The sequence below is a fragment of the Lipomyces japonicus genome (genome assembly GCF_038497905.1).
Source record: "Lipomyces japonicus strain CBS 7319 unplaced genomic scaffold V1514scaffold_46, whole genome shotgun sequence".
NCBI lineage: Eukaryota > Fungi > Ascomycota > Lipomycetes > Lipomycetales > Lipomycetaceae > Lipomyces > Lipomyces japonicus.
Window position 1 is genome coordinate 19,337 of NW_027117858.1, and position 26,031 is coordinate 45,367.

General features: G+C 41.4%; 10 protein-coding genes across 10 annotated transcripts; 5 read left to right on the forward strand and 5 right to left on the reverse strand.

The window, feature by feature from the left end:
• Positions 1 to 799: 799 nt before the first annotated feature.
• On the forward strand, positions 800 to 2,962 carry V1514DRAFT_284738 (eukaryotic translation initiation factor eIF2A-domain-containing protein; the record flags this gene model as incomplete). Its single annotated transcript, XM_066925152.1, has 4 exons — positions 800 to 824; positions 914 to 983; positions 1,054 to 2,659; positions 2,741 to 2,962. The coding sequence occupies 4 exons, from the start codon at positions 800 to 802 to the stop codon at positions 2,960 to 2,962; spliced, it is 1,923 nt and encodes a 640-aa protein (XP_066781565.1).
• Positions 2,963 to 3,606: 644 nt separating this feature from the next.
• V1514DRAFT_310876 (mitochondrial 54S ribosomal protein uL11m) lies at positions 3,607 to 4,681 on the forward strand. The gene is made up of 3 exons (XM_066925784.1): positions 3,607 to 3,847; positions 3,986 to 4,183; positions 4,275 to 4,681. The coding sequence occupies exons 1-3, from the start codon at positions 3,689 to 3,691 to the stop codon at positions 4,362 to 4,364; spliced, it is 447 nt and encodes a 148-aa protein (XP_066781566.1). The 5' UTR covers positions 3,607 to 3,688; the 3' UTR covers positions 4,365 to 4,681.
• V1514DRAFT_162683 (zinc dependent phospholipase C-domain-containing protein) lies at positions 4,497 to 7,237 on the reverse strand. Its single transcript, XM_066924533.1, has 2 exons — positions 7,074 to 7,237; positions 4,497 to 7,018 (listed from the first exon to the last, which is right to left on the reverse strand). The coding sequence occupies exons 1-2, from the start codon at positions 7,148 to 7,150 to the stop codon at positions 4,600 to 4,602; spliced, it is 2,496 nt and encodes an 831-aa protein (XP_066781567.1). The 5' UTR covers positions 7,151 to 7,237; the 3' UTR covers positions 4,497 to 4,599.
• A 1-nt stretch (position 7,238) lies between these two features.
• Positions 7,239 to 8,526, reverse strand: V1514DRAFT_162694 (uncharacterized protein). The gene is made up of 2 exons (XM_066924534.1): positions 8,402 to 8,526; positions 7,239 to 8,320 (listed from the first exon to the last, which is right to left on the reverse strand). The coding sequence occupies exons 1-2, from the start codon at positions 8,430 to 8,432 to the stop codon at positions 7,410 to 7,412; spliced, it is 942 nt and encodes a 313-aa protein (XP_066781568.1). The 5' UTR covers positions 8,433 to 8,526; the 3' UTR covers positions 7,239 to 7,409.
• A 772-nt stretch (positions 8,527 to 9,298) lies between these two features.
• On the forward strand, positions 9,299 to 10,907 carry V1514DRAFT_336082 (mitochondrial 18 KDa protein-domain-containing protein). Its single transcript, XM_066928489.1, has 4 exons — positions 9,299 to 9,556; positions 9,802 to 9,948; positions 10,007 to 10,159; positions 10,265 to 10,907. The coding sequence occupies exons 1-4, from the start codon at positions 9,311 to 9,313 to the stop codon at positions 10,451 to 10,453; spliced, it is 735 nt and encodes a 244-aa protein (XP_066781569.1). The 5' UTR covers positions 9,299 to 9,310; the 3' UTR covers positions 10,454 to 10,907.
• Positions 10,696 to 13,252, reverse strand: V1514DRAFT_297875 (major facilitator superfamily domain-containing protein). Its single transcript, XM_066925470.1, has 4 exons — positions 12,762 to 13,252; positions 12,567 to 12,693; positions 12,349 to 12,497; positions 10,696 to 12,270 (listed from the first exon to the last, which is right to left on the reverse strand). Exons 1-4 carry the CDS (start codon positions 12,838 to 12,840, stop codon positions 10,976 to 10,978), a joined length of 1,650 nt encoding a protein of 549 aa, XP_066781570.1. The 5' UTR covers positions 12,841 to 13,252; the 3' UTR covers positions 10,696 to 10,975.
• Positions 13,253 to 15,193: 1,941 nt separating this feature from the next.
• On the reverse strand, positions 15,194 to 20,941 carry V1514DRAFT_297877 (uncharacterized protein; the record flags this gene model as incomplete). Its single annotated transcript, XM_066925471.1, has 6 exons — positions 20,540 to 20,941; positions 19,478 to 20,435; positions 17,465 to 19,421; positions 16,780 to 17,407; positions 16,413 to 16,706; positions 15,194 to 16,353 (listed from the first exon to the last, which is right to left on the reverse strand). Coding segments are annotated over exons 1-6 (5,199 nt in total), but the record flags the coding sequence as incomplete, so codon positions are not given.
• A 278-nt stretch (positions 20,942 to 21,219) lies between these two features.
• Positions 21,220 to 23,038, forward strand: V1514DRAFT_344458 (PIG-X; the record flags this gene model as incomplete). The annotated part of the gene is made up of 4 exons (XM_066929189.1): positions 21,220 to 21,387; positions 21,448 to 21,581; positions 21,648 to 22,078; positions 22,143 to 23,038. 4 exons carry the CDS (start codon positions 21,220 to 21,222, stop codon positions 23,036 to 23,038), a joined length of 1,629 nt encoding a protein of 542 aa, XP_066781572.1.
• Positions 23,039 to 23,249: 211 nt separating this feature from the next.
• On the forward strand, positions 23,250 to 24,317 carry V1514DRAFT_321842 (Ribokinase-like protein; the record flags this gene model as incomplete). The annotated part of the gene is made up of 1 exon (XM_066926075.1): positions 23,250 to 24,317. The coding sequence occupies one exon, from the start codon at positions 23,250 to 23,252 to the stop codon at positions 24,315 to 24,317; it is 1,068 nt and encodes a 355-aa protein (XP_066781573.1).
• Positions 24,318 to 24,375: 58 nt separating this feature from the next.
• On the reverse strand, positions 24,376 to 26,000 carry V1514DRAFT_336094 (Saccharopine dehydrogenase). Its single transcript, XM_066928490.1, has 3 exons — positions 25,939 to 26,000; positions 25,786 to 25,871; positions 24,376 to 25,716 (listed from the first exon to the last, which is right to left on the reverse strand). The coding sequence occupies exons 1-3, from the start codon at positions 25,944 to 25,946 to the stop codon at positions 24,467 to 24,469; spliced, it is 1,344 nt and encodes a 447-aa protein (XP_066781574.1). The 5' UTR covers positions 25,947 to 26,000; the 3' UTR covers positions 24,376 to 24,466.
• Positions 26,001 to 26,031: the final 31 nt, after the last annotated feature.

A 26,031-nucleotide genomic window follows, 5' to 3' on the forward strand; every position in this document is an offset into this window, starting at 1 on the left:
GCCAACGCCTGACGTTACCATTATTGCACCCGAGCTCATGGATATGACCAGTGGTACTCAGGTTGAGCTCAACACGGGTCGAAAGCGAAAAATTAGTGTGGTCATTGATCCAATTAATGCGATCGATAGTAATAACTACTAGCATCCTTATCACTGCTATTTTTTTTTGTTTTTGTTTTTGTTTTTCAAGTTTTTTTTGCTATATTTGTTTCCATTGCTTTATTTAATTATAGATCTCGCTTTGTAAAAAAAAATTTTTTGCATACTTCAATAATTTCTGGACTTCATGAATTGAAGAAAAGTAACATGAAAGGTGCATTTGCTGTATTACATAACCAGCCAAATATCGGTCAGGCCAGCAAAAAATGTTTGAAGCCTCATTTACGTTGATTTGGCCAAACAACAATATGCGTTTGCGTTTCTATGGCATAACTAAGCCAGTCCCGCGAGCATGGCTTACTCATTCATTCTGAGCCATACGACTGAGACTGATTTTGACGTTATAGGTAGACTCTCGATTCATTTATTTGAAGTAAGAATTGCGTTGCCTTTTGTTGCTCTTTCTTGTTATTTTTATCTTTATTGTTTATTGTTTTTTTTTGTGTTTATAAAAGTGTGAGTGTTAACTTGAAGTGGTGAAGTTTCCAAGTTGGCTTGGGTTTGTAAACCCCACTTTGCAAACTCTGCCATTACTTTTTTTTTATTTTGCATCTATTTTTTTTTAAATGGTAGTAATGTAATTTTGTGGTAACTAATTGAGGCAGTTAGATCAATCAAGGGTCATTTTTAACATAGAATAATGTCACCGGTTCCGCAATTTTACTGTACGTCAAAAACTGCATCACCATTGGGCAATAACAAAAAAAAAAAAAAAAAAAATTAGGAAAAGTAGGAGGATTCTAATTTATTTTAGATCGAACGTCAAAGTCAATTGGCTTAACCGAGGGATTTCCTGTTTATGAGGATGTGTCCGGCTTTGTGAAGTATGTCATGTTTTTTTTTTTTGGGTGGCACATGCTAACATTTTTTTTTTTTTTTTGAAAATTTTAAAAGGCCGACTGGAAACTTGCGAACTTGCTTGTACGCACCATCTGGCGGATATTTTGCATATACGACCCCAACCGACGTGAAAATCGTGGCTTCGCATAGTGGATCAATTTTGAACACGCTTGTGGTCGCGAACGTTGCCGAGATCAAGTTCTCGCCTAAGGGCACGTACTTGTTAACCTACGAGCGACCGATTTCGAACTCTGTTGCAAATGAAATCAATAATAATAATAATAATAATAATAATAATAATAATAACAGCAGTAATGGTAATGGCAACAGTCATACTCATCAGAATTTTAAAATTTGGAAGGTTGATACTGGTGAGATACTGAGTCAGTTTGTACAAAAGCAACAGTCAATGAAAAATGTTCAATTTACAGCTGATGAGAAATTTTATGCTCGTCTTGTGTCTAATGAATTGCAATATTTTGAAACTTTGAGTTTGGGAGGTCCCAGTTCTCAAAAGTTAAGACTTGATGGAATTTCCTCTTTTGCCCTTTCTCCGGGAAATAATAACTATATTGCGGTTTTTGTTCCTGAACGGAAGGGTAAACCTGGTGTGGTTAGTGTTTATAACGCTCCAAATTTTCAAACCCCGCTTTCGACCAAGTCTTTATTTAAGGCTGAACGAGCAGATTTGTTATGGAACAAATTGGGCACGTCATTTTTAATCTTGGCTCAGACTGAAATCGATCAAACCGGAAAGAGTTATTATGGCGAATCAACTTTATATATTCGAGGCATTGCTGGAAATTATGATAGCCGAATCACGCTCGAAAAAGAAGGACCGGTTCATGATGTTATTTGGTCACCGGATTCGAAAGAATTTGCTGTCGTTTACGGTTACATGCCAGCCATGACTACGATTTTTAATCAACGAGGAGATAAGGTTCGATCGTTGCCGATCGGACCACGAAATACTGTGTTGTACTCTCCTCACGGACGATTTTTAATTCTCGCCGGATTCGGCAACTTGCAAGGTGAGGTTGACGTGTTTGACGTTAAGAACTCATATCAACGGGTGGGTACGATCGATGCTTCAAACACTTCCGTATGCGAATGGTCACCGGATGGACGTCACATCTTGTTTGCCACAACATCACCACGCTTGCGCGTGGATAACGGGGTTAAAATTTTCCATTACACTGGCAAGCTGTTGTACGCGCGTGAAATGACGGAACTGTATTCAGCATCATGGCGACCCGAAGACGCATCCGCATACCCGATCCGTGCGTCGTTATCACCAGCCGGCCAGGCTCACGGTTCCGTGGCTGGTATCACGGTCAAGCCCGTGGCCAAGGTATCGGTCGCATACCGGCCGCCTCATGCGCGCGGCCTGGCCACGCCCCGCTTGTTTAAGCGTGAGGATGAAGGCGGGTTTGCCACTAGTGCGATCGATGCCGAGCAACAAAAAGTTCGCGCCCAACGGAAAGTACCTGGCGCGGCGCCCGGCACCGGCACGCCGGCAAATTCAGGCATGGAAGCTGCTTCGCAATCCAAGACCGCGTTGCGGAATAAGAAGAAGCGTGAAGCCAAGAAGGTCAAGGAATCAGAAAATTCAGCCACTGATGGGGCAGGCGTTCAGTCAACCGATGCAAATTCGAACGGAGTCGCTGCAACAACAACAACAACAACAACAACGATGACGACGACGACAACTACTTCAGACAAAATTGCGTCCGTGAAAGAGTTTGCCGGTGTTGCTGGAGTCGGTGGTCAAGACGGGCTTAAATTTTCAGATGCCAAAGATGAAAGGAAATATCGTGGCCTATTGAAAAAACTTCGTGCGATTGAAGATCTCAAATTGAAAAAGGCTCGAGGTGAAAAATTAGAAGAGACTCAGGAAACGAAAATCAACACGGAGGGCACGGTTAGGAATGAGATTGAACTTATGGCACATCATGTTTCTTAAAAAGCTATTATAGCTAAATTGTCCGTTATATAAAACTATCCAGTTCGTGTTTACGGTTTTTGTTATGTCTTATTGGATGTTCTATGATCATATTTGATCGACCTCTCTAATAGATTATGAAATGTCTTTTTTTTTTTTTTTTTTTGAAACATATTTCTATCGTAAACAAGAAATCCGCATATTTTCTTCGTCGTCTGTAATAATTTATTTCATCATGAACGAGTATGTCGCGGTCGGGGTCGAGTAAGGCCAAACGCCGTTTTAAAGAGGGTAGCTTTTTGAAGGCCTTGTCCGATTCAGATCAGGCGATTCCTGACAGCAAAATGTATATTGCAGGCGACTAGGAAACTTGATGTTATTGCTGAATCCAAATTGCTTGGGCCAAAGTTTTACGCGTGAGAATTTTTATGTTTTCAAAGCGGAGTGTATTCTTGTTGTACCCCGATATTGTGTCTCAGGATGCATGATGAAAATGAGATTGACTGATACAAGCAGTTCAAATTTAAGAATTAGCAGCCTGGATAGTTTTGAAATTTAATGAGCTATACTTACAGCCTAACGGTGTGTTTTTTCAGGCTTGATTATGTAACACGTAACGTAATACTTAAATTTAGTTTTCGCCGATTAAAACCTCCAAGCAAGAAGTCAAAAATGTTGTAGTGTAACAAGTCCAAGAATTTATAACCAACACTTGCAAAAGAGATTCAAAAAGAAGGGGGAAAAAAAATGTCACAATCAGTTCCAAAAGATATTTTGGTTAAATTATTAGTTAAGGCTGGTCAGGCAACACCACAACCACCAGTTGGCCCGGCATTGGGATCTAAAGGTATTAAAGCCATGGAATTTTGTAAAGAATTTAATGCTCGCACATCAATTTACATTCCGGTAAGTCCATTACAATTGCTTTTTTTCTTTTTTTAAAAAAAAAAACGACCACTTGAACGAAATTGTAATATTCAATCAAGTGAGGATTGAAATTGGTTTTTGTAAAGTATGGTTAATCATTGTTGTTTTTGTCATTAGGGAACACCAATGCCTTGCGTGATCACGATCCGACCGGACAGAACGTTTAATTTTGAGATTAAAACCCCACCGACTTCACATCTTTTATTACAAGCTGCTGGTGCGGACAAAGGTGCTGCGGTTCATGGCAAGAATGCTGCCAAAGTTGGTACCATTTCATTAAAACATGCTTACGAAATTGCAAAGATAAAGCAAAAAGTTGGTTTTTTTTTTTTTTTTTTTTTTTACAAATTTTTGATTCTTCTTTTTTTTTAAGATTGTTAACCAAGTTTTATATATATATATATAGGATCCAAGACTGTCTGGTATCAGTCTTGAAGCTCTTACCAAAACGGTAGTGGCAACAGCTCAAACTGTCGGTGTTGAAGTCGTGCCTTAAATTAAACCACAATAACGTTTTCATGTACATATATCATTTCCTCTAATTATATTTAACAGTTTTTCAAGGAAAAAAAAGTTATCTTTCTCATTATTATCACGTTGATAATTAACGGAAGAAAAAATCTGGAACCAACGAAACCAAAATACACGAAAAGCTAAAAAAATATTTTTTTTATAATTATTATTTACTTTGTTTTTTTTTAACAAATAAAAAAAATTATACATGTCGAATCTTAGTCGATTACATATACTCCGACGCCGCCAATCAACTGGGCTCCGAGCTTTGAATTCGTACCCATATTTCCAAATCCCAGATTAGGCATGCCAACAAAAAGATAACCTTTATGAGAATTCACATGATCAGACGAAGCCACGGCGGCAACCGACTTGCCAAACCATGATTCAACTTGCCCGCTAGCTCGACTACCGGTAACAAGCGGCTTAAATTTAAATACCGCAACATCGGTTTGGTCTTGAACCTTGGCAATTATGGCTGCGATGTTTAACTTCCATATCGCTCCCAGTCCGCTTTCAGCAAATGGAGATGACAAATATAAAATGTTATCGCCAGTATCACCATTCACTTTCGTGTCAGCATATCCAAACTTGCCAAAAGAGGCGTCATTGCTATCCGCAGTGAGATACGCTAACAACTTATGTTGGCCATCTTCACTGATCAAGTACACATAGCATATACCTTCCTGAGATGAGTCAATCGCTTGACTGGTCCTTTTCTCGGGCAATGGCTCGTTTGGACTTCCAATTACCACCCAGGTACCCAAACCTTTGATATACCCAGCAGATAAGGCGCCGCCACCAAATCCAGATATTTTGGCTGATGTGGTATCATGAGGTTCCAACGTGAATAAAATTTCTCCCGAATGGGTATTAAACACGTATACAAGCCCGGCTCCGGCAGCTCCGATAAACGCAAATGGACCACTGAATGCGATTTGAGAACCAAACAAACCGAAATCGAGTTCATCAAGTCCCGGGGAATTTTCGCCAGTGATGGGCCTGATAAGACGTGACAATCGAACAATATCCATAGCAACGGACGGTATTCCTTTTGCAAGTGCGAATTCGAGTTCTCGACCTGATAACACCAAGATTTCACCTTGCTCCCGTCCATTTTTGGCAATATCACTCTGAGGTGCGGATACGACGAGTTCAGAAATGCCATCAGCATCAGCGTCTATAACATGCAGTTGGTTGCCAAATAATTTTCTTCCCGCAGCTCCGTACCGGGTGGTTGTGCCGTGTGAAGGTGGAAGTATGGTCATTAAATGTACCGGTCCAGAATAAAAATCAATAGTCGATATTCCCGGTGAAGACACGGCCAAAATTGATGTGTTAAAAAATGTGATTGCAGCCATTGAGTGACCAAACCGTCGAGGCAATGTGAAATTTTGTGAATCAAGGTTTGATAGAAACGTTTGAGGTGGTAAGGGAAGTCTAAACATGTTAAGATCAAGCATGTTAAATTGACGTGAAGGTGCAAACATTGAATCTAGTTCAGTTAACGGAATCACGTATACAGAACCGTCTTGCTTGCCAGACTCTTCTGAGTATTCCAATGGTGCCGAAATGGCAATACATGGTCCAACATTCGGGCCTCTAAAATTACCAAATGCAAAAGAAGACCCAAATAATGACGAAGGAATATTGGACGACAGCATCAGTGATTTTCCGACTGCTTGGTTTGAGGCAAAAACATGCTGGGTTCCTAATTGAGAACCGGGGTTTGTTGCAAATTGAGCAACAGAAAATTTTGACAAATCCAAATAAACCGTCAATCCATCATTTGACTCCGTTTGCCGTACCTTTGACATCATGCCGTCGATGTAAGGTTCAAAAGTGCTGTTATGGCTATAGTCAACCGAATACGACATCTTGGGTGCCTTTCCAGCGAATACTGGACACAGAGTCCAAGGGTCTGCAGGTGGTCCATTAATAAACCATTGCTCTAAATTTGGAAGGCACTGGATAATGGAAGCAGTTATTTCTTGCATGCCACCGAGAAAGTAATCTTCCAAGCCGTCCATTAAAATGGCCGATTTTTTAGCAAAAGTTGCGTACATTGATGGCGCGACACTAATTTCAGCATTTAACGCAGCCAAACCTCTTGCCATGCAGTACTCGAGTGATGGCCTATTGATTTCAATACCCATGCGACGATAAATCATGCGGACATCTCGCTTGGGGATCGACCACCGCTGTGTGAGCCAGGACAGGTCAGGCGACGTTCTGAGCAAACGCTGCATAATCACAATGTCACCGCCCGTGTCGAGCACGTTGTGAGCCGAATTGTAATCGCGTGCGAATTCACGCCGGGCCATGGCCATGAGTAATCCCTGATCCACGCCGAGCGAGTGCCAACTGACGTCTGAAACTTGATGCGTGAGCACGCCGAACAGGAAAGAACGTAATCCAAGCCCATCCGGATTGTCAAACGTTTGATAAGTATCCCTGTAATATTCAACCGCGACTTTCAAAAACGGCGGCCAGTGTGCCAACTCGGCACTGTCAGACTGGCCCATGCAACCATAAAACGCATCAGGAAAAAAAGCTCCAGGTAATGAGAACGTAGCCTGAGATTGCTGATCCGGCTTTAAATTTTCCCTTATTCGAGACAAAAGTTGAAAATGAACCCTATATAGAAAATGGTCAATTAAACATCTCTGGATTGACCAAAGTTGAATCATACGCGATTCCGCACGCTGAAACGGCAGGCAACGCCTGATCTACTGCGGCCAGTAGCCAGACGAACGCCCATAAACGCATTAATCACAATCTCCAGGGAGCTGAATCTGTAGCGAAAACTGTCCTAAATCATATTCAAAAACAAAAACGAGGCGGGGTGATTATGCGGCGGCTTCATTTCATTTGTGCACCAGGCTGGTGCGGCTGGGTCGCGCTTCTTCGAGGAGTGCAGGGGCAAAATAAGCCCAGGCTTGAGTCATCGAGGCCCGTGCCCGTTACGTAATATTTATGTAATGGACAGCTTGTACTTTATTGTTATACATTTATACATTTGTCCAGTTCAGCGAATACGAGCTTGCGGTGGAGCAGGGGGAACATAGGCATTTCCATGCGGTCGGCGACCCAATTCTGGCGGTTGCGGCACTGGCAGTGCAGCTGGAGTTGGTAAAGGATAATGAGTCGGGACTGGTGACAGGCGCTGGCCTGGAACATGATGATAATTAGGGGGTGGAGGTGGTGGTTGCAATGACGGTGAAGCCAACTCCGGGCGCCTGCCGAGATGTTTAAACCGGCCAACCACCAAGTCCACGTCCTTTCGGGCGTTGATGCTCACGCCGCCGCCTTCCATTACCTCTTGCATACCACCTTCACAATCGTCATGACCGTATTCGATTCTCGAGCGTCTAAACAAGGGCTCGTCCTGACGGATAAACCTCAACGCATCAAACGCGTCCGCGATCCTGCAAAAAGATACCCATCCGCATTTGCGTTCCCAAACGATCTTCACGTACTCGATAACCCCGTATCGTTCAAACATGGCGGTTAATACCCTGGCATTAAGATCATGAGGCACGCCGCCCAAATACAACTTTCTCGAAACATTGGTCTGGCTCAGAAAGATCAACGGCACGGGAGCTGGCGACTGCACCAGGTCAAAATAAATCGCATTGTCGTTTAAAAACACGCCTCCTCGTGAAGTGATCCATGAGTAATATTTTACTGCATCACGTCCATACACAAAGTGAACCGTAAACGTGTTTCGAACCGGATCGTAGTGAGAATATTCTAGCTTGCCTCCTCGAACAAGAGAATGCAACAACGCAAGGTCAACTTCGTGCTCTGGAGGGAGATTGCTCAATATAATCGCCCTGGGTTCTTCTAACGCTCTCGGTCTGTCTTCGTTTCTTGACCGAGCTTGTGATGGCAATGGTGGATATGTGCCCTGATTACTTATCGAGGGCGTCGCGTTGCCTATTTGCCACGTTAGAACATCTCACTCACTTCAAAAAACAGCTATTTTTTTAATGCTAAAGAATCAATCAAGGCAACTACCATAATTGACAGGACTTGAATGTTGGCTCATTCTATATTTGGAATTTGTTTTTTTTTTGTTTCAGCAAAATAGAAGCAGAATCTGCACAGAATATTTTGTTTTGTATTGCACGAGGTCAGGAAAAAAAAAAAGTTCAAACGAGTTCTCTATGGCAACATTCGTTCTTAGTTGGTCCAAGTCCAAAAGGCAGCAACAGAAAAAGCGCAGATGAATGTGATTTAAGATATCAATGAATTCAGAAATAGAAGCGTAGTTGGGATTGAATGTTTTGTCGAGTCTTGTTGAATATTATTGTATGTATAGATGATTGATTGCGTGCATACAAAGCCATAAAGCGTGGGTCTCGTACTGGCTTAACGAAACTTACTTTAAAACTTGAGATGGCTGGCCTTTACTTTCTGTAAATGCTTAACTTATATATTATTGCCGTTGAATTTTATTGATTATTTCATATTATGATTGATTTATAATTTTATTTTTTGGTTTTCTACTAAAAGTGCTCCTCTTTATTGATTACGTATTATTATAAGTTATAACACTTCCAGCCTACAACACATGATAATCCATAATAAGTTTTAAGGCTTATTTATTCGGCACTTAAACCGAAGGATTTAGCAGGTCCATGTGAATTAAGGCAGTAACTTTTTTTCTGTATAGACCTTAAACGAAACTTTAAGCTGTTCTTATACAACTCTTATTAAAATCAGTGTAATATATTATGATTGCTTGACCATTTGGATACCCAACAACTTGTCGCACCTTTAATTGGTTAGAATCAATATAAATATAAATTTTGAAGTTAAAAATAATTATTATATATGATATATGTTTTGTTCTGTAACTCTTCAAGAACCTCTGTCTGTTTAAGCAGCATTCGGCGGTTATCCGGTGCGTGATGTGATTACATCATGCTGTCAGTCAGCAAACATCGACGCAATTTAATCGACCTAGTTGTTTTAATTTACATTCGTTACATAACCGTACTTGGCATATATATCTTTCTTTTTTTTATAGATTATAGAAATATGGGGAAAAGCTTGGAACAGAAGGTGGAGGACAAGGTTGGACACACCGTGCACGATATCAAAAGCGGAGAAGCCGGTGAATCAACCGACAGCAACATTCGCTATGTTGCATACGTCAATCGACTACGAGTACGTTTTCTTTTTTAATGCTCTGCATGAACAGTATCTTTAAAGTTTCTCTGTAAATAGTTTTATTATTCACTTTTATCTGGGTTAGAGCTTCTTTCCCTAGATTTAAATTTGATAATTTAATTTCTTTATGTTGGACTAGTTTCCGGTGGTTTTTTTTTTGTTATTAATTATTTATCATAGACTGTAAGATATTTATGTGCTTTTTTTGGTTTACACTACGAGTTTCCTGACCAAGACCTCAGATCGTTCTTGCCGCGCAAAGATACGTTGCTTATACGTCCGACATTGGCGAATCATTTCGCCCAATTGTCAAGCCGGCCGTGGTTACGACAGCTTATGGCATCAGTTGGGCTTATGTTTTAGGAGACGTCACATACGAAGGTTACAAGGTAATTGACATATCAAGCCAAACCATGAAGAGCTGTCATACTTACTTGCAAATACAAGACGAGCTTGAGGAAAGAGCAATATTTAAAGGACAAAGTTTCCGGGAAAGATTTGACCGGAATTGATGAACCGAATGTTACTCTATCGGTTTTAAAGCGTGGCATTTTTCAGAGTATTGCCAGCATGGGCCTTCCTGCGTTTACCATCCATTCAGTAGGTTCCCCACAAAACAAAAACCAAAAAAAAAAAAAAAGGTTTCTTGAAAAATATTCCAATGAAGTTTCTAACGTGATGATGATCGAATTTTTTTTTTTTTAGACCGTACGATATTCTGGTGTTGCATTGAGGAACGTGAAAAACATCAAGCTCAGATCATGGGGCCCCGTTGGACTCGGTCTTGCCGTCGTCCCGGCCTTGCCGTATCTGTTTGATGAGCCTGTTGAGCATGCTGTTGATTACATATTTGAGAAGGGCGAACAAGCTTTTAAGGACTTGAGCAAGAAATAGATAGGAAATTTTTTTTTTTTTTTTTTGATTTTCTGTTTAAATACATAGACACCTCCACCTTATTACATAGTTAGCACAGTACTGGTGAAACTACGGTTTCTTTCTTGCCAAAATGGGATCACACTGCTCCGTGTCATGTATTGTCGTGCTGTTTTATTCAACTACTGGTTTTGTATTTTTTTTTTTTTAAATTTTATCAATATCTTTTCTCTAATACGATAGCTGATTAAACTAATATTACTCTGGATGCACCGATATTGGGTTTATTTCACGTTATATATAATACAGATAGGACTTAAATATAGATATATACAGTTCTCATTTATAACTATAAGCGATCGCGTTTTTCAGACAAGATGTTCATTCAATGTCAAATATCAAAGTTCATGTACTCAAATCATGCTCAAATAAAAAAAAATATCAAATCACTTCAGTTAAAATGATAATGCCATTCATTGTTTGGGAATAAAAGTGAATGTGGCATTCAAATTGTGACATCCGCCAGGACAGGCACAGACCTAGTTAAATCTTTAATCTGAAATCAAGTCTTGCATTTGCCATGTCAGTAGTGTGCAATGTGTAATCTTCTCTTTCTTCTTCGGTCATGTCGTTCCAAACCTTGTCACGCCTGGCATTTTCGCGAACATAATACCATTTTATGGAAAAAGAAAACAAAATGATGAACACAAGAATACCAATTAAGATGGCATTACCCTTACGATAATAAGGAGCATCGTTTTCACGATATATGTTCACTGAAGTAATATTTCCGAATTGCACTGAGATGTTATAAATCGCAAGCGACAGCGCGCGACGTTTTTGGTCGTTAGCATTTGCTGAAACCCATGACATCATGACCGGAGTGTAATATGGAAATCCAACCACAAATGTAATGCAAACCACTCTAATCCATCTCGATGCTGAATCCGGCAAGGCAATCAAAAGAATCAAAAACGGCAATAAGAATATCATGGCAAAAATGGGAATATACCACCGCGTTTTATACTTATCTGCATACCTAGAGGCAATGATCATGCTAATGACCACCAAAACGTTTCCAGGAATGGTTAACAGGTTTGCTAATGTCGTGTCAAATTGAAGGTCGCGGAAAAGCACGGTATGAAACAAGTACGAGGCCACGGAGGGCACGTATCCAAGCCATCCGAAAATAAACATGATAAGAAGGTATTTGTCTGTAACAGTTTGAAAAATGTCTTGCCACGTAAACCTGTTGGTTCTCGAGTTGAGTGATTTGGGATACAATTGTTTACCCTTGGAAGGGTCATCCAGAATTACTCTTGCTCGTAAAATATCCTGTTCACGAACACTATATAACCTCGACAGGTGAGGCTTTTTAAACGAAATCATGAGAAACTTTGTGGCGACACCAATCATGATTGATAATATGCCAATGATGAAAAAGAACCATTGCCAATTATGCCAGCCACCACGGCCATCGAGTTTAAAAATGGCGGACGCCAGTAATGCGGCCACAACGTTGGAAAAAAAATTCATGGTCCAAAGCATGGAAAGACGAACCGACATTTCATCACTTTTATAGAACGATGACACGTGAGTAACTAATCCAGATACGAATCCGCCCATGCAGACTCCAAGGAATGCGCGAGTGATTAGGTATGATGCCTTGCTTGTAATAAACGTTTGAGTTAATCCAACGATTCCCCAAAGCGTCATTATTATTGGGATCCAGTTTTCGGGGCCAAGAGTCGTGTTCATGATTTGAGTTGGAATCTCAAATATTAGGAAAAAAGTAACAAATACGGTTTGGCCAAGGTTATAATCATCTGGTTGGACATCTATTCGTAAATTGTTAGTAACCCAAAAAAAAAAAAAAAAAAAAAAAGAAACAAATCGTTTGTTTTGCAATAACATACTGATATCACTTAAAAAATTTGTCGAAACTGCGTTGACAATAGTAATCCTGTTGATTTGTAAACTGAAAAACATGATTGACGCCCAAATCATGATTCTAAAATCAGTCTTTAGCCTGACCCTGTTTTCTTCTTCCGCGGTCCATGCTGATCTGGTTTAAAAATTACAGGTCAGAATTTACATAGAAGAGATTGCGTTAGTAATGTTTTATTCGACTCACGATCCCTCGTCTATAAAGTCTTGGAGGTGGCCAATTCCAACATATGGCCGCTTGATATCAAATTCCGTTTCTTTAATTACCAGGCCTTCTTCTTCATCGTCATATGTTGACGGAATTGATCCATAACCTAATGCCAGGATTCCGATATTAGCTATTTGACTGTGCAACCATTTCAATCAAGCAATCTCGTCATACCTTTGACTGTGTCCTCATCAGCCTCGACATTGAAAATTTTTTTGGCGAGCGCCTCTTTCTCAATGTCTAAACAAGTCATGGTTATCCCTCAAACAGCAAAACACAAAAGGGTATTCATTACCAACGGAGGAGGTATACAACTGGTGGGTGTGGCGTTTCTTTTTATTAAGTACACTTATGATGTACATGGTAATTAACATTTCATGCCACTGACCAATTAAAGCTAAATCTAGAAATACGCATTTCGATTGATTCTTTTTTCCTTTCCGCCCTCGCAGTTGTCGTTTTTGACTCTTGATAAGCCGAATTCGGTTTATCTGTGGCTTTTTTTCCTTATCGCGGCAGGCGAGAAGAGTCAACACCGGGTAACCTTTTTTTTAAAAACTGCCTGCACGAAGCTGCCATATTGGGAGTCACTTTTTTGTTACGGCTGCACAAGACGAGTACACAATGTCGGCCTCTCCAGATATTTCGTAAGTGCAAGAAAAAAAATAAAATAAAATAAAGCTAACAGGGAGGGGAAAGTGCCTATCAGTGCCTGTGCTCGCAATTCATCATCGCGATAGCTCCATCGCTCTCCAAGTTTCCTCATCGAGACAATCAAATATGTGGCATTCCAAGTTTTGCTATTCCTCGTGAAGAGGATGGAGAACAAGAACATGAACATGAACAAGAACATGAACATGAACATGAGCATGAAAATTATCATCATCATTGTGTTTTTTCATTAAATTCTGTTCGGGATCAGAAAAGTGTCGTATTTCAACGGTGAGTTGTGTTTTTTTTTTACATTTTTTTTTTGGCAGCTAACAGATTCTGGCAGAAATGACAGGCAATCAGAAAAATGGTACATTCACCGTTGTCCCAGATGCAAATTGCCAATCGGCTACGATCTTGCTGAGAACGAGCCGGAATATTTTTATATTATCGAATCAGCACTCTCGAAAATAGACGTCCAAGTGTAGTCTACGTATATACATGTATATATATGTATGTAAATTTGCAAGTGTCATGTGGCTCGGATACCGGATCTCGGATCGTCAATGAATGACCATCGGCACCATCGGGTTGCATTAACTGCCGGAAAATATTACACTCCAACAGGTCCATCAATTAATGGTGAAAATTTAGAAGTTATTGTTGGCAAGATCTCGTTCATGGGTATATAGTTTAACCGGGATATTAAAAGAACCATTTAAATTATTTTTTTTTTATTTTTATTTTTTTTGGTTATTGGTTATTGGTTCACAAATCAAAAAAAAAACATTAGTACTCTTAAAGGTAGATTTTTTGATAATCCAAATTAAGTATTATCAAAACATGGGCAAATAAAAAAAACACCTATTTGAAACCATGCCAATTGTAAAGTACCAATGTAAGAATTGTCCTGCTTAATCGGTAATTTGATTTTGTTGAATAAAATCCAAAAAACATATCCATGGTTTGTAATGTTTTTTTTTTTTTCCATTATTTACGGCCAATGTATTAATTGGAATATACACATCATGTTTTTGCGTGGATTTGCTTTTGGTGCGGACGTTAATGCCATGTGAAATGCAAAAATATCGATCAATAAAACTCATAATGTACAATAATACGATTTATTCTCCAATTTGACAAAACCAACTTACATCAAAACTTGTAATTCGAATGACCAATAATAATGTCACGACAAACGCCCTATTTTCACAAACACAATTTTTTTTTTCAGATCATTAAATTACTGAGTCTCTTCCCGCCTTCGCTTTAAAGCAACCGGTGGTCCGGTAACCATGCCTTCCTTGCTTTCTCCGTTATCTTCTTCCCGGCCGTGCTTGGAACCTGCACCTGCAGTTTCTGGCTGTGCTGCGGCTGCTGCTGGTTGAGGTGATTGCGGTTGCGACTGTGACTGTGACTGTGGTTGTGGTTGTGACTGTGGTTGTTGCTCCTGCTGTAGCTGTTGTTGATGCAAGTTCTTCTGCGACTGTTGCTGTTGTTGGTGATGGTGCTGCTGTTGCTGTTGCCCAGGTTGGGGGATACCTGACGGTCTATGCACAGGCTGGTTAATATTGGTCGCGCCACTTGGATTGGCTGCATTACCCGCTCGCTGCACGGCAGGCACGTTGCGCCGTCCCTGTTGCAAATGATGCATGACAGAACCTTGTAACGACCGTCCTGGCTGGCCACGTTGCGGTTGCGGAAGATTAGTACCTTGTTGGAGATTTTGTTGCACGCGTTGAAGCGACGGCACGATTCTCGACGGTTGAGCGATCCTCGACGACGGCACCGTCGCGCCCGCCGGTTGCGCGGTGCCTGCGATCGAAATGCCAGGGATCTTACCGGGCTTGGCAATGTGTCGAGCACCTGGGCCGTGACCTACAACTTCTGTCCCTTGAGGCGTATTCTCGGCAGAATCAATACTTGCTTGTTGTTGTTTTTGTTGTTGTTGCTGACTCTGGGGTGATGAAACATTACTGGCTTGCCTCGATTGCTGGACGTTATAATGCAGAGGCGATGGCGTATTAATCTGCCGAGGCTGGAATGAAGGTGCTTCCGGATTAGCTCCAACCTGAGGTGAACCGCCACCACCACCTGGTCTTGGAGTAGCAGGTGAACCGCTTGACGTGGGTACGGCTGCAACGTTTAATGCAGCAAGCTGCTTCTGAAGTTCTTGCTTTTCTTTCTCTGCCTTGTCTGCCTTGTTTTGCAACAACTGCGTACGCATTGCAAACTCTCGCGCCGTCGCGCTTCTGGCGTTCGCAACCGCCTCCCTATTTACGGTCTCCAATTCGGAAACTTTATTGGCGATCGCGTTTTGCAACTCTGCCTTGTGCTTATTCTCAAGTTCGGTTCGTAGTTGAGATAATTTTTGATCAGATTGTTCGTTCGAAACAGTGTCGGCCTGCGCCTGATTGTCTTGCTGACTCTTGGCTACCTCATCATTTGCCCTCTTTATGTTTTCTTCAAGTCGTGAAATACTGGCTTTCGCAGCGTCAAGATCGTTTTGTTGGCTTTCATAATCTTTCTTCAACCCGGAAAGTTCGGCAGCCCCATCTTCATTTTTCTTTGTGACCGAAGCCAGTTCTTCACGAACCAAAGCCAATTCCTTTTCGAGCTCGGTCACTTTTCTTTTCGACTGTTCTGCTAACGTATTTGCTGCAGCCAACGCTGACGATAACGCTCCATCCGAGCCTTCTAAGTTGTCTTGATCAGCAGCCATGGCAGAAGCAAGAGCATCGTTAGCCTCACTGGCTGCTTGAACAGCAGCATCAGCAGCAGTCTTGGCCTCCGCAAGTTCCTTCTGCTTGGCATCCACCAAAGCCTTGAGTTGTTCAAGAGCCTTGTCCTTCTCAACGGATGATGACCTGAGAGATTCAATTCCAGTTTCCAATTCGCTGATTTTGACCTCGAGTGATTCTGACTTGGATTTAAATTCAGCAATTTCTTTCTCTTTAGATTCAATATCTGCCTTTAACGACAAAACTTCTTGCTGATGTGCCGCCATGCGTTCCTTGTTTTGCTCTCCTCGTCGTTGAAGCTTATCCTGGAACTCAGACTTCAATTTCTCAAATCTAACCTTGAGAGCCTCAAGTGCTGCTTGAGCAGTTTGATTCTGTAATAAAATGTTAGCACCTACGTCTGTTTCTAGTAAACCACAAAAATCTTGCATACCTCTTCTTTGGCCTTATCGACATCATTCTTAGCATCTGCCTTTGCCTTTTCGATGTCAGACTTGGCATCAGCTCTTGTTTTCTCAATCTCAGCCTTGACATGGTGAATCTCATTCTTGGCCTTAGAAATATCATCATCTTTGGCTTTCACAGTATCTTCGCTTGATTTCAATGCCAACTTAGTCTTTTCCAATTCTGCTTTTAGCAAATCGCGTTCGGTCTCGTGATTTTTAATCTTCTCACTCAATAAATCGACTTCATCCTTTAAGCTCTGCACCTCAGCTGGATCAACGCGCTATTTTTTTAAAAAAAAAGTCTGTTAGAATGAAAATATTTTTAAAATTAACACCAATTGATTCAAATCTTACCTCATATTTCTGTAAAATCTGTTGTGCTCGATTCTTCCATCTCGTGTTGTCTTCATTTACTAACTTCAGTTGCTCGTCCTTAGCTTCCAACTCAGCGATCACACTAGCCAATTGGTCCTGCAATGGTTGAATATCAAGCTCTAATTTTGATATCTTTTCCTGTAAACTAGAAATCTTATTGGTGGATCTTTTATTTTCTTCCCGTAATGATGAATTACTTTCTCTTAAAATATTCAACTCGTTGACTTTTGCAATCAATTGCTCGTGCTGAGCAGCTTGTTCTTTAGCAGTGGCAGAAGTCTCACGTTCTTGTGCAAGCTGAATCCTGGCTTCGTCTAACGACGCGTTTGTATGATCCAATCTTTGCTTCAACCTCTTCGATTCTTGAAGCCCAAGTTCGTACTGCACGTCTACGATTTCCTTTTCGTGACGCAAAAACTTGATAATCTCACGCATCTCTTCGGTCGTGTTTGAGTCCGTCATGGCCGGAGCAGTACCACGCGGTACCTCGACCGCACTAGTTTCCAAAATTTGATCTTGGTTTTGAGAGTGTACTCTGGCAACTTGTGCACTCAGACTCTCGAATTGATTGTGCAGCAACCTGTTCTGCTCAATAAGATCGTTACACCTGTCATCCAAATTAGTAATCACTCATGTTTTTTTTCTTTTTCTTAATCAGACTTACCTTGATTTAAGTTCGGAAACCTCTTGTTCATATACATCTTTCCTATCATTCCAGCTTGATTCAGAATTCTCTAATTCCTTCTTCGCCGCATAAGCGTCTGCCCGTAACTGTTGCACATGCTCTGATATTTTATTATTCTGATCCTTCAACTTTTGTAGTTCTTGTGCAGTCGCAGAATGATTAACCAACTCAGATTCGTAATTCCGTTGTGCTTGCTGAGTAGCAGTGATTTGTCTCTGAACGTCCAGCCTAGCCGCCTCGACAGTCTTCAGTAGAGTATTCTCAGATGATTTGGCACGCGAAATTTCGTCTTCCAGATTTTTCTTTTCCTCTGCAAACTTGTCTGCATTTGTCTTTTCGTTATTGTGGACTTTATTGAGTTCAGTTCGCACAATCTCGAGTTGATTACTTGTTTCAGAAAGTTGAGTCTTCAGCTGGTCAACTTCTGCATCCTTCTCCTTAATTTGGTCATCGATCAATTCTTTATACTGATCATGAGTGGTATTCATAGTCTGTAAGGCTTCCTCTGCTGCTGCCGCAATTTGCTGTAATGATTCTGCATGATCATTGGTCTGTTGCAATTCCGCACGACTAGCTTCAAGAGAATTCCTAAGTTTCTCAACCTCAACTTCCAAGTTCTTTGCAACACTGAATCCTTCTTCCTCCATCTGGCGTTGGTAACTATTTAATTTGTCTTCCGCAATCGCTAGAGAAGCTGTAAGATCATTCACTTTCTTTTGAAGGTCATCACGATTTGATTTAGTAGACTGTAACTCGCCACGCGTTGCCGAAAGTTCTTCAGATAACAAATCAACCTTATCTTGATATTCTTTTGCCAATAACTCACGCCTTTGACTCTCCTTAGTCACATTTTCGACTTGCTCGACAAGCTTGTTTTTGGCAGAGTCAATTTCGCTTTCAAGTGAATCAATCCGCGTCAAAAGACGTTTTCTAGTTTCAGAATCTGATTTTTCCCGTTCAGCTTGAGATGATTGAAGCAACAAAATCGTTCCATTTAATCGCGCTTTTTCCTCCAAAAGTACCTCATTATCCTGTGAAAGTTTAACCTGTGTGACGTTCCATGTGGTTTTTTGCGCCTTAAGGTCTGCATTCTCGGATCGCAACGTGTCAGATGTTGTTCTCAACTGTGTCAATTCAGCAACCACCTGGTGTGCTTTTATTTCTTGTTCAATTAATTTTTCTTGTGCAGAACTCGCCCGTTTCTTGGAACTTTCAGCCTCTTGTTTAATAACTTCATAGTTTTCGGTGGCAATCTTAGAACGTTCAGTTGCAAGTTCAGCCTGAGTAAGTGCCTTGGATAATTCCAGTTGAACAGCTGATCTCTCATTGTCAATGCGATTAATTTGTTCATTAAGTAACCGAATGTTGACATTAGCCTCCTTCTTGTATATATCAAACTGTTGGCGCAATTCATCAAGAGATTTTAGTGCTTCATCATGATTCCTAACAGCGTTATTGTAATCTTCTTCAGATACTTTAGGTTCTTCAGCTTCAATGGCTTCAAGAACACTTTCCTTATTTTTGAGCAAATTGCGAAATTTCTCCCTGTCCTTGGCGAATGCATCTGCTTTCTCTTTTACCTTTTCAATTTCACTTTCAAGTTTTGCAATTTCTTTTTCCTTTGCTGCTACAATAGCACTTTCAAGATCTTCCATCTTCCTTCGAGTTTCTGTTTCTTCAGTTTCGAGGCGGTCGCCGAGTTCACGAGTAACCCTAAGCAAATTTTGGTTTTGTTGTTGCAATTCAATCACGTTCTTAAAACTGACCAGGCGCTCTGTAATCAGTTTGCCTGTGTCAGATTGAGTACTACTGTCAGTTTCGTTCATTAGTTTACGGAGAGCAGTTAATTCGGACGGAGTAAGAGGGCCTGCTCCGGAAGCATTTGCTTGGATCTCTGCCACTAATTGCTGAACCTGTCGTGATAAATCATGCACCTCTGCGAATTCTCATTAGTTTTCAAAAAAAATAAAAACTAGGGTGGTTGACACTCACGTTGTCTAAAGATCTTGATATCTCTTTCTTTATCGTTTAATTTAATGACCAAATCTTTCGCTTTGTTTTCCTGTTCTTCTTTATCAATCTCAGACTGATCCAATTGTTCCGAAATCTCTGCGATTTGAACCCTGACGTCAGATATTTCATCTTGTTCAGCTTGCAAGACTGGGGCACGATCTTCAATATCTTGAATCAGCTCGTCAAAGTTTGCCTGCAATGCCCGATTCCGTTGCCGTTCGTGTTCCAATTGATGCTTGACTTTCATAAAATCTGTATATAATTGAGACAGGGACACGCCACTTTTCTGAATCTGTGATATGGCATGCGCGGAAGGAGAAAACAGGGCAACGCCAAATTCTTTTGTGCGAGGAGTTCCTGGAGTTCCTGGCGTGCTTGAAACATCAGCTGCTTCTTGCAGGAGCCGTTCCTGAGTGCCGTGTAATTCTTCAATCTCAGTCTCCAACGCGGCAAGCTTGAGTTCAGCCTGATCAGCACGCTCACTCTCCTTTTCTGCAACCGCTTGCCAGCTGGCAGCACTTTGAGACTCCTTCGACCGTTCAATGTCAACAGCTTCTTCGAGTTCTGTTATGCGAAACCTAGCTTCCGTGGTTGACCTTTCCCATAAAGCAGAGATTCGTTGCTGGGCTGACATTTCTCGCTTAAAATTTTCTTCGGCAGCTAATAAGGCATCTTGCGCAGTCTTGGTCTTGCCCAGACTATCTTCCAATTGACGAGAGAGTGATTCTACCCTTTCGGTCAGCGCAGCTTTCGATTTTTCAAGTCCTGCAATCGAGGCCAACGCGGTATCTAACTCTGATTGCAAATTCGAAATCTGTGAAGATTTTTCGGTACGGAAATTTGAAAATTCGGTGGTCGTAGTTTGCAATTCTGAATCAAGCCATGAATTGTTCGATTTTAGTAGTTCAACCTCCTGGGCCAAATTTTGCTCCCGAAACTAAATAAAAAAACAAGCCGATTTAGATTATTCCTGCCAAAAAAAAAAAAAAAAAAAAGATCTTATAGGTGCTTGCCATATTTTTTTGTTTTTGCAAACCATACCTTTGATGCTAATTTGTCTCCTTCAGCTTGTTGTACTTTACTTTCAAACTCGATAGTTTGACGACGTGATTCGGACAGTTTTTTAATTAACGCATCGATCTCTTCGTTCAAATTCGCAATCGTTCTATTTTTTTTATCTATTGATTCTCGGGATTCTCGAGATTCAGCTTCTAATACCGCAATGCGGCTAGTGACCTCAGTCATCTTTTTTTTCCTTCTTGTGCAATCTTGGTGGGTGTTCAAGGAAAAGAAAAAAATCCAACCACTTTGCCTCGAATGTGAATAGCAAAATTCAATCCCAACCAGTCACAATACAAGATCAGTCTTATCCTGTGTTGCTTATGGTTGAAAAAAAATTAATGCACAAACACTAAAAAAATGCTGCTTGTTGACGTGGAGACGTTGTTCTGTTCACGATCAACTCGGGAAGCGCGAGTTACATAAACAAGAAATCATAACACAGCCACAGCCACAGCCACATCTACATCCCCAATTATAAGCTGAAATCTCTTAGTCATTCATTACGCAATACTTTCAACTCGCATCATCCTGAATCTTGATCCGCAACATGCAGCTAGCAGGTCAAAGCAATCGTTAAAGAAGGGAAAAAAAAAAGAATAGGGCACAAACAGAAAAACGAAAAATTGGGTTTGTTTGTGCATATTTACTAAATTTTGATTATGCCACCTTCCATCCGTCAACGTCACACTTTTCTTGTGCACCAGAAGTTCAGGGACACGCCAGACTCGTTGCGCATCAGTAGGGAGAATGTGAAGTTACTCGAAGTTCCTGCCACGCGTCATGATCGAATATCGCTTGATTTTCGGCATTTATATGAACAAGACAAGGTTGGTATTAACAAAAATTGCAATTGGGCTCAAGACATGAAGTATGATTAACCGATTAAGGACATTTTGGGCCAAATCGTAAACATTCGGATTGAAATTGTATCTGCCGATAATTATGGACATGTTAGCCCATTCGACAGGAAAGTTGCTTGGGGTAGTCATATATATGTTGTTCCTACCAAAACCACCAATTGGTATGTTTTCACGTGCTAGTTGCATGTTTGTGTGTAAAGCAGTAACGTTCTTTCTAACTCTTTTAGGAACAAACTGTGCCAATGGATACACTCAGTTATCAATCCAGAAATACCATGCGTAGGTGAGGAAACATTCATTACATTACCATACGCACATTATTTATATTCCACGAATACGTCTACGGCTACTCTTATCGCCCGCGCAGCAAATGCGTACTCTGAGCAGCCGGAACTACAAAACTTGGCATTTCCATCGACTACACCGGAGTACCTTAGTCTTTCACTGGACAAAAAAACATCTGATCCCAAACTTAGAGATGTTCTAGTGGCGGAATTTTATTGGTCGGTTGGCAATTGGACTTCCACCTTTGTACCCAGTGAGCGAGCTCATGATCATCAGGTTGAGGTTGGATTACTGGGCAAGTTGAATGATGACGAAAATGGTGAGCTCACATTTGGGGGCATAATTGCGGTCGTGGGGGAAAATGGGCAATGGGGTGAGTTTGATATGAAATTATCTAGGATAGTATTTGTTTCTAACAATTTTTTATTTTTGTCAAGTGCCAACGTTATTTGATTTCTCTCCTCGGCATCGGTCATTAGCCCATCCAGCAGTTATTGATTCTCATTTTCGGCTACCGTATGGTCTTCATCCAAAGCATGTTACCACAATTAAAGGCGACCTTACACCACCAAGATCAGATCCAATTGTGTTTGCAGACGAAGAAATTGCCGGCGAGTTTGCCAATGGACATGTGGAATATGAAAAGGTGGATTGCAAGCTTTACGCATATTACACTTTACCGAATTTTATATTCGTAGACAAATACCAAATCTCGGATCTTGCTGACGCCAAGGCTGGCGGCGTTAACCGTGTGGTTGGCATATGGGGTGAAACTGACCTGGAGATTCCAGTCTGGATTGTCGACAAGTGGGGCAGCTCGATGTTGTTGGAGTTAGTCGATCCATTACCACCGGCCTCATCGGGTTTACCGCAGACTTTGGAACTTGAGATTCCAATGCATTCCCGGTATGAAGTGCCCGGATGGAATCAAAGCGTGGTTAAGCACGATATGCCATGGCCCAACGTATTTTGGGCATGTAGTGGAGCGATTGAGTCTGAACTGAGCTTAAACCCGTTCGATAGTAAAGCATTAGGTCACGAACGGTTTTTCTCCGAGGGCACGACTTTCCATTATTTAACTCCAAACCTATCTATTTCGCGTCCTGGTACCGGACAGCAGCCAAATTTAAAGACCACACTGGACATTCCAGTGGTTCCTCTAGAAACATACAAATACGTGCAACCGTGGACGGTGGCAGTGATAGTTCTTGGTTGCTTATGGATTTTTTACAAGACATTTTTAAATTTCAAAAAGGATGGCGGTATTAGAAGAAACCCGGGCGTGAAGCCATCCAAGGAAAAGTTGGAGAAAAAGGGCCCGAAAACAGAATAAATTAATCCTGATTTTTGTTTATTTTTATTTTTATTTTTATTTTTTTTTTTCATTTACTACTAGTTCATTTTTTCAAACAGAAACATAAAATGATTTTTTATTCGACGACAGATTCTCGGTATCTGTATGCGTACCTAAGCGGGGAAATCGCCCTAATGTTAACAGTAAAAACAACATACATACTGTATGAATGCTAACACGACAAGAAATCATGACTCAAAGTATAAATCGCATTAAAAATCTAAATTCTCAAAATGATCAAAGAATTGTATTTGTCACGCTTGGCATGTTCATAATCGATGAAATCCACTACACGGACGGCAGTTCATTGTACGACGTTATCGGCGGCGGCGGCACATACGCAGCGTACGGAGCCCGTTTCTTCCTACCGTATCCATCTTCCAAAGGTGCGGGATGGATTGTGGATGCTGGCAGTGATTTCCCAAATGAAATTCGGCAGACTTTGTTTGACTTGCACACGAGTCTGATCTTTCGAACGGATCATTCTCGGCTGACCACGCGCGGATGGAACAAATACGGCGATAATGAATTTCGAGCGTTCAAGTACACCACTACAAAAAAGAGAATAGTATCTGAGGATATATACAGTACTGACTTGCTAGCAGCAAGATCATTTCACTTGATTTGTTCACCTGAACGAGCAACAGAGTTAATCTCTGACATGTTACGACAACGGGCAATCGAATTGGGTGCGGACGAACCCGCGCCCATGATTGCATGGGAGCCAGTTCCGGATTTATGCACGCCCGAACATTTGCAGGCATGTCTTGATGCCTTAAAGTTGGTCGACATTATAACTCCCAACGCTGCTGAGGCTGCCGCATTTTTTGGCGAGTCCGAGCCGACTGATAAGCAGACTATTGAACGGATCGGGCATAGATTTGTGCCCTATTTAAAACATCATGGCGCATTGATTATCAGGGCTGGCACTCTGGGTTGCGTTATTTTGTCATCTACTGTTGGCACGGTATGGCTTGACGCTTACCATTTGTCGTCTTCACAGGACAAAGTGGTTGACCCCACCGGTGGTGGTAATTGCTTTATCGGCGGTATGAGTGCCGGGTACGTGCTGTCTGGGGGCGACGTTGTGGAAGCGGCCGTGTATGGCAATGTAGCTGCTAGTCTTGCGATTGAACAGGTCGGGGTACCTAATCTGATTGTGACAAAGAGTGGCAACAGCAACAAGCATGAATTATGGAATGGAATTAACGTGTTTGATAGACTTAGAGAATACAAAGCCCGAATAGGGCTGAAATAATCAATACGTGATCTGTTGGAAAAAAAAAAAAAAAAGAAAAAGAAAAAGCTAAAAAATTTTGATTTTATTTTATTTTTGCTTCAAACAACATAGTAAAACGGGACCTGATTAAGTAAAAGTCGTATAGAATATTCCAAAATAAAAATACTTTAGGCCAAGGTCTTTTCCTTCAAGAAAATGCCGTATTTTTCAAACAACGCTTCTCTCAATGGGTCGGTAATCTCAGGCGAGTAAGGAGCCACGACGCCAGTTTGCTTGTAATATCCGCTAAGGATCAAGTCAGCTGCAACAGCACATGGAGTGCCAACAAGTTTGGCCATAGAAGAATATCCCTTTGGATCGCCGTAATCCGCAATGGTGGAAGTTCTGACTTCCTTGGATCCATCAGCCCATTCGATGCCGAACTTGTGCTGCAAGATAACCAAGTCACGCTCGCCCTCTTCAAATTGCATCTTCTCTTCAAGAGTAGCGCACAAAGTATCAAGTGGCGTGCCCGCAGGAGTGATTAAGGTATCGGAAAACAAGCCGAGCCATTTCAATCCGGAAAGGATTCTGGCCTTGTCACCTTCATCCTTGAAGCTAGCTTTGCCATCAATCGCGGCCAAAAGATCTGATTCGGAAGATGATTTCGCATCGATAATTTGAGCGAAAGCATCCTTCCAGGCAATTGGCTTCTTCAAGAAGTCAAGCTCAGTTTCCTTCAGCAATCCAAGGCCAACGAGAACAAGAATGAACTCAGGGAATCCCTGGAAACGCAAGGTTCCACGGACCACGGTTTTGGCCTCGGGAATGTTATAAAGTTCCCTAAAAACAGATGAATCTCTGTTCCCATATGCCACGAGGGCATATCCAGGGTAGATAAAGTAAGGCTTGGCTGACTTCATCAATTCCTTTCCTGGAATCTCAACAATTTCGCCATCCTTTAAGTATTTGGCGTTGTTGTTTAAAGCTAACAAGGCACCACGGGATGACCAAGAAAACTTGTATCCAAGTGGGTTATCGGAATCTTCAGGAGCCGGCAAGCCACCGCAGAATGATTCGAACGAAGTAATCTTGCCGCCAGCCTTGTGAACCTCATCAATGGTCTTGATGGCATACAGATGATCAATACCAGGGTCGAGACCAATCTCGTTAAAAACCAAGATGCCGGCCTGCTTGGCCTCTTCTTCGAGGGCCTTAATCCAGGGAGACACGTAAGACGTGGTCAACACGTTAACCTTGTTGCGAATGCCGCTCTTGACCACAGTAGGGTGATACGTGTAAGGAATCAAACTAATGACCAAGTCAGACTTGGAAACCGCTTCGTCAAGGGCCTTTTCGTCAGTGACGTCGAGAGAGATGGCGGTCGTGTTGGGACTATTGCCGGCCAATTCCTGGGCCTTGGAAATTGTTCTGCTAGCTTTATGAAAATAATCGTAAACAAACACAATCTAAATAGCAAAGAATAACAACATCTTTTGATACTTACCAACAACGACCTTGGTATCGGGTCTGGCTGCCAGAATATCGACGGTTGGCTTAGCCACGAAGCCGGAGCCGAGAAGTAAAACTGTCCTATAGAATTGCGCACAATCAGCTCACTGAGCTTAACATTTAAGTCAATGCCATAAATTCAACGTACTGGACCATTTTTTTTTTAGATATTATAAAGTACCAGTAATTGTCAATGGTTTTATATATATCTGCGACAACTTCAGAGAGCCCTGCGAGGTTT

What these genes read in the sequence shown, in the direction of transcription:
- V1514DRAFT_162683 (XM_066924533.1), bottom strand. Translation starts at nt 7,150, where the DNA reads ATGCGTTTATGGGCGTTCGTCTGGCTACTGGCCGCAGTAGATCAGGCG. An exon ending in GTTTCAGCGTGCGGAATCGC is followed by an intron (nt 7,019 to 7,073) that starts GTATGATTCAAC and finishes TTTTCTATATAG; the next exon opens with GGTTCATTTTCAACTTTTGT.
- V1514DRAFT_336094 (XM_066928490.1), bottom strand. An exon ending in CGATACCAAGGTCGTTGTTG is followed by an intron (nt 25,717 to 25,785) that starts GTAAGTATCAAA and finishes ATTTTCATAAAG; the next exon opens with CTAGCAGAACAATTTCCAAG.
- V1514DRAFT_336082 (XM_066928489.1), top strand. Translation starts at nt 9,311, where the DNA reads ATGCTGTCAGTCAGCAAACATCGACGCAATTTAATCGACCTAGTTGTT. An exon ending in CATACGTCAATCGACTACGA is followed by an intron (nt 9,557 to 9,801) that starts GTACGTTTTCTT and finishes CCAAGACCTCAG; the next exon opens with ATCGTTCTTGCCGCGCAAAG. An exon ending in TCACATACGAAGGTTACAAG is followed by an intron (nt 9,949 to 10,006) that starts GTAATTGACATA and finishes TGCAAATACAAG; the next exon opens with ACGAGCTTGAGGAAAGAGCA.
- V1514DRAFT_297875 (XM_066925470.1), bottom strand. Translation starts at nt 12,840, where the DNA reads ATGACTTGTTTAGACATTGAGAAAGAGGCGCTCGCCAAAAAAATTTTC. An exon ending in GACTTTATAGACGAGGGATC is followed by an intron (nt 12,498 to 12,566) that starts GTGAGTCGAATA and finishes TTTTTAAACCAG; the next exon opens with ATCAGCATGGACCGCGGAAG. An exon ending in AAATTTTTTAAGTGATATCA is followed by an intron (nt 12,271 to 12,348) that starts GTATGTTATTGC and finishes ATTTACGAATAG; the next exon opens with ATGTCCAACCAGATGATTAT.
- V1514DRAFT_162694 (XM_066924534.1), bottom strand. Translation starts at nt 8,432, where the DNA reads ATGAGCCAACATTCAAGTCCTGTCAATTATG. An exon ending in TTCAAGTCCTGTCAATTATG is followed by an intron (nt 8,321 to 8,401) that starts GTAGTTGCCTTG and finishes CGTGGCAAATAG; the next exon opens with GCAACGCGACGCCCTCGATA.
- V1514DRAFT_310876 (XM_066925784.1), top strand. Translation starts at nt 3,689, where the DNA reads ATGTCACAATCAGTTCCAAAAGATATTTTGGTTAAATTATTAGTTAAG. An exon ending in GCACATCAATTTACATTCCG is followed by an intron (nt 3,848 to 3,985) that starts GTAAGTCCATTA and finishes TTTTGTCATTAG; the next exon opens with GGAACACCAATGCCTTGCGT. An exon ending in TTGCAAAGATAAAGCAAAAA is followed by an intron (nt 4,184 to 4,274) that starts GTTGGTTTTTTT and finishes ATATATATATAG; the next exon opens with GATCCAAGACTGTCTGGTAT.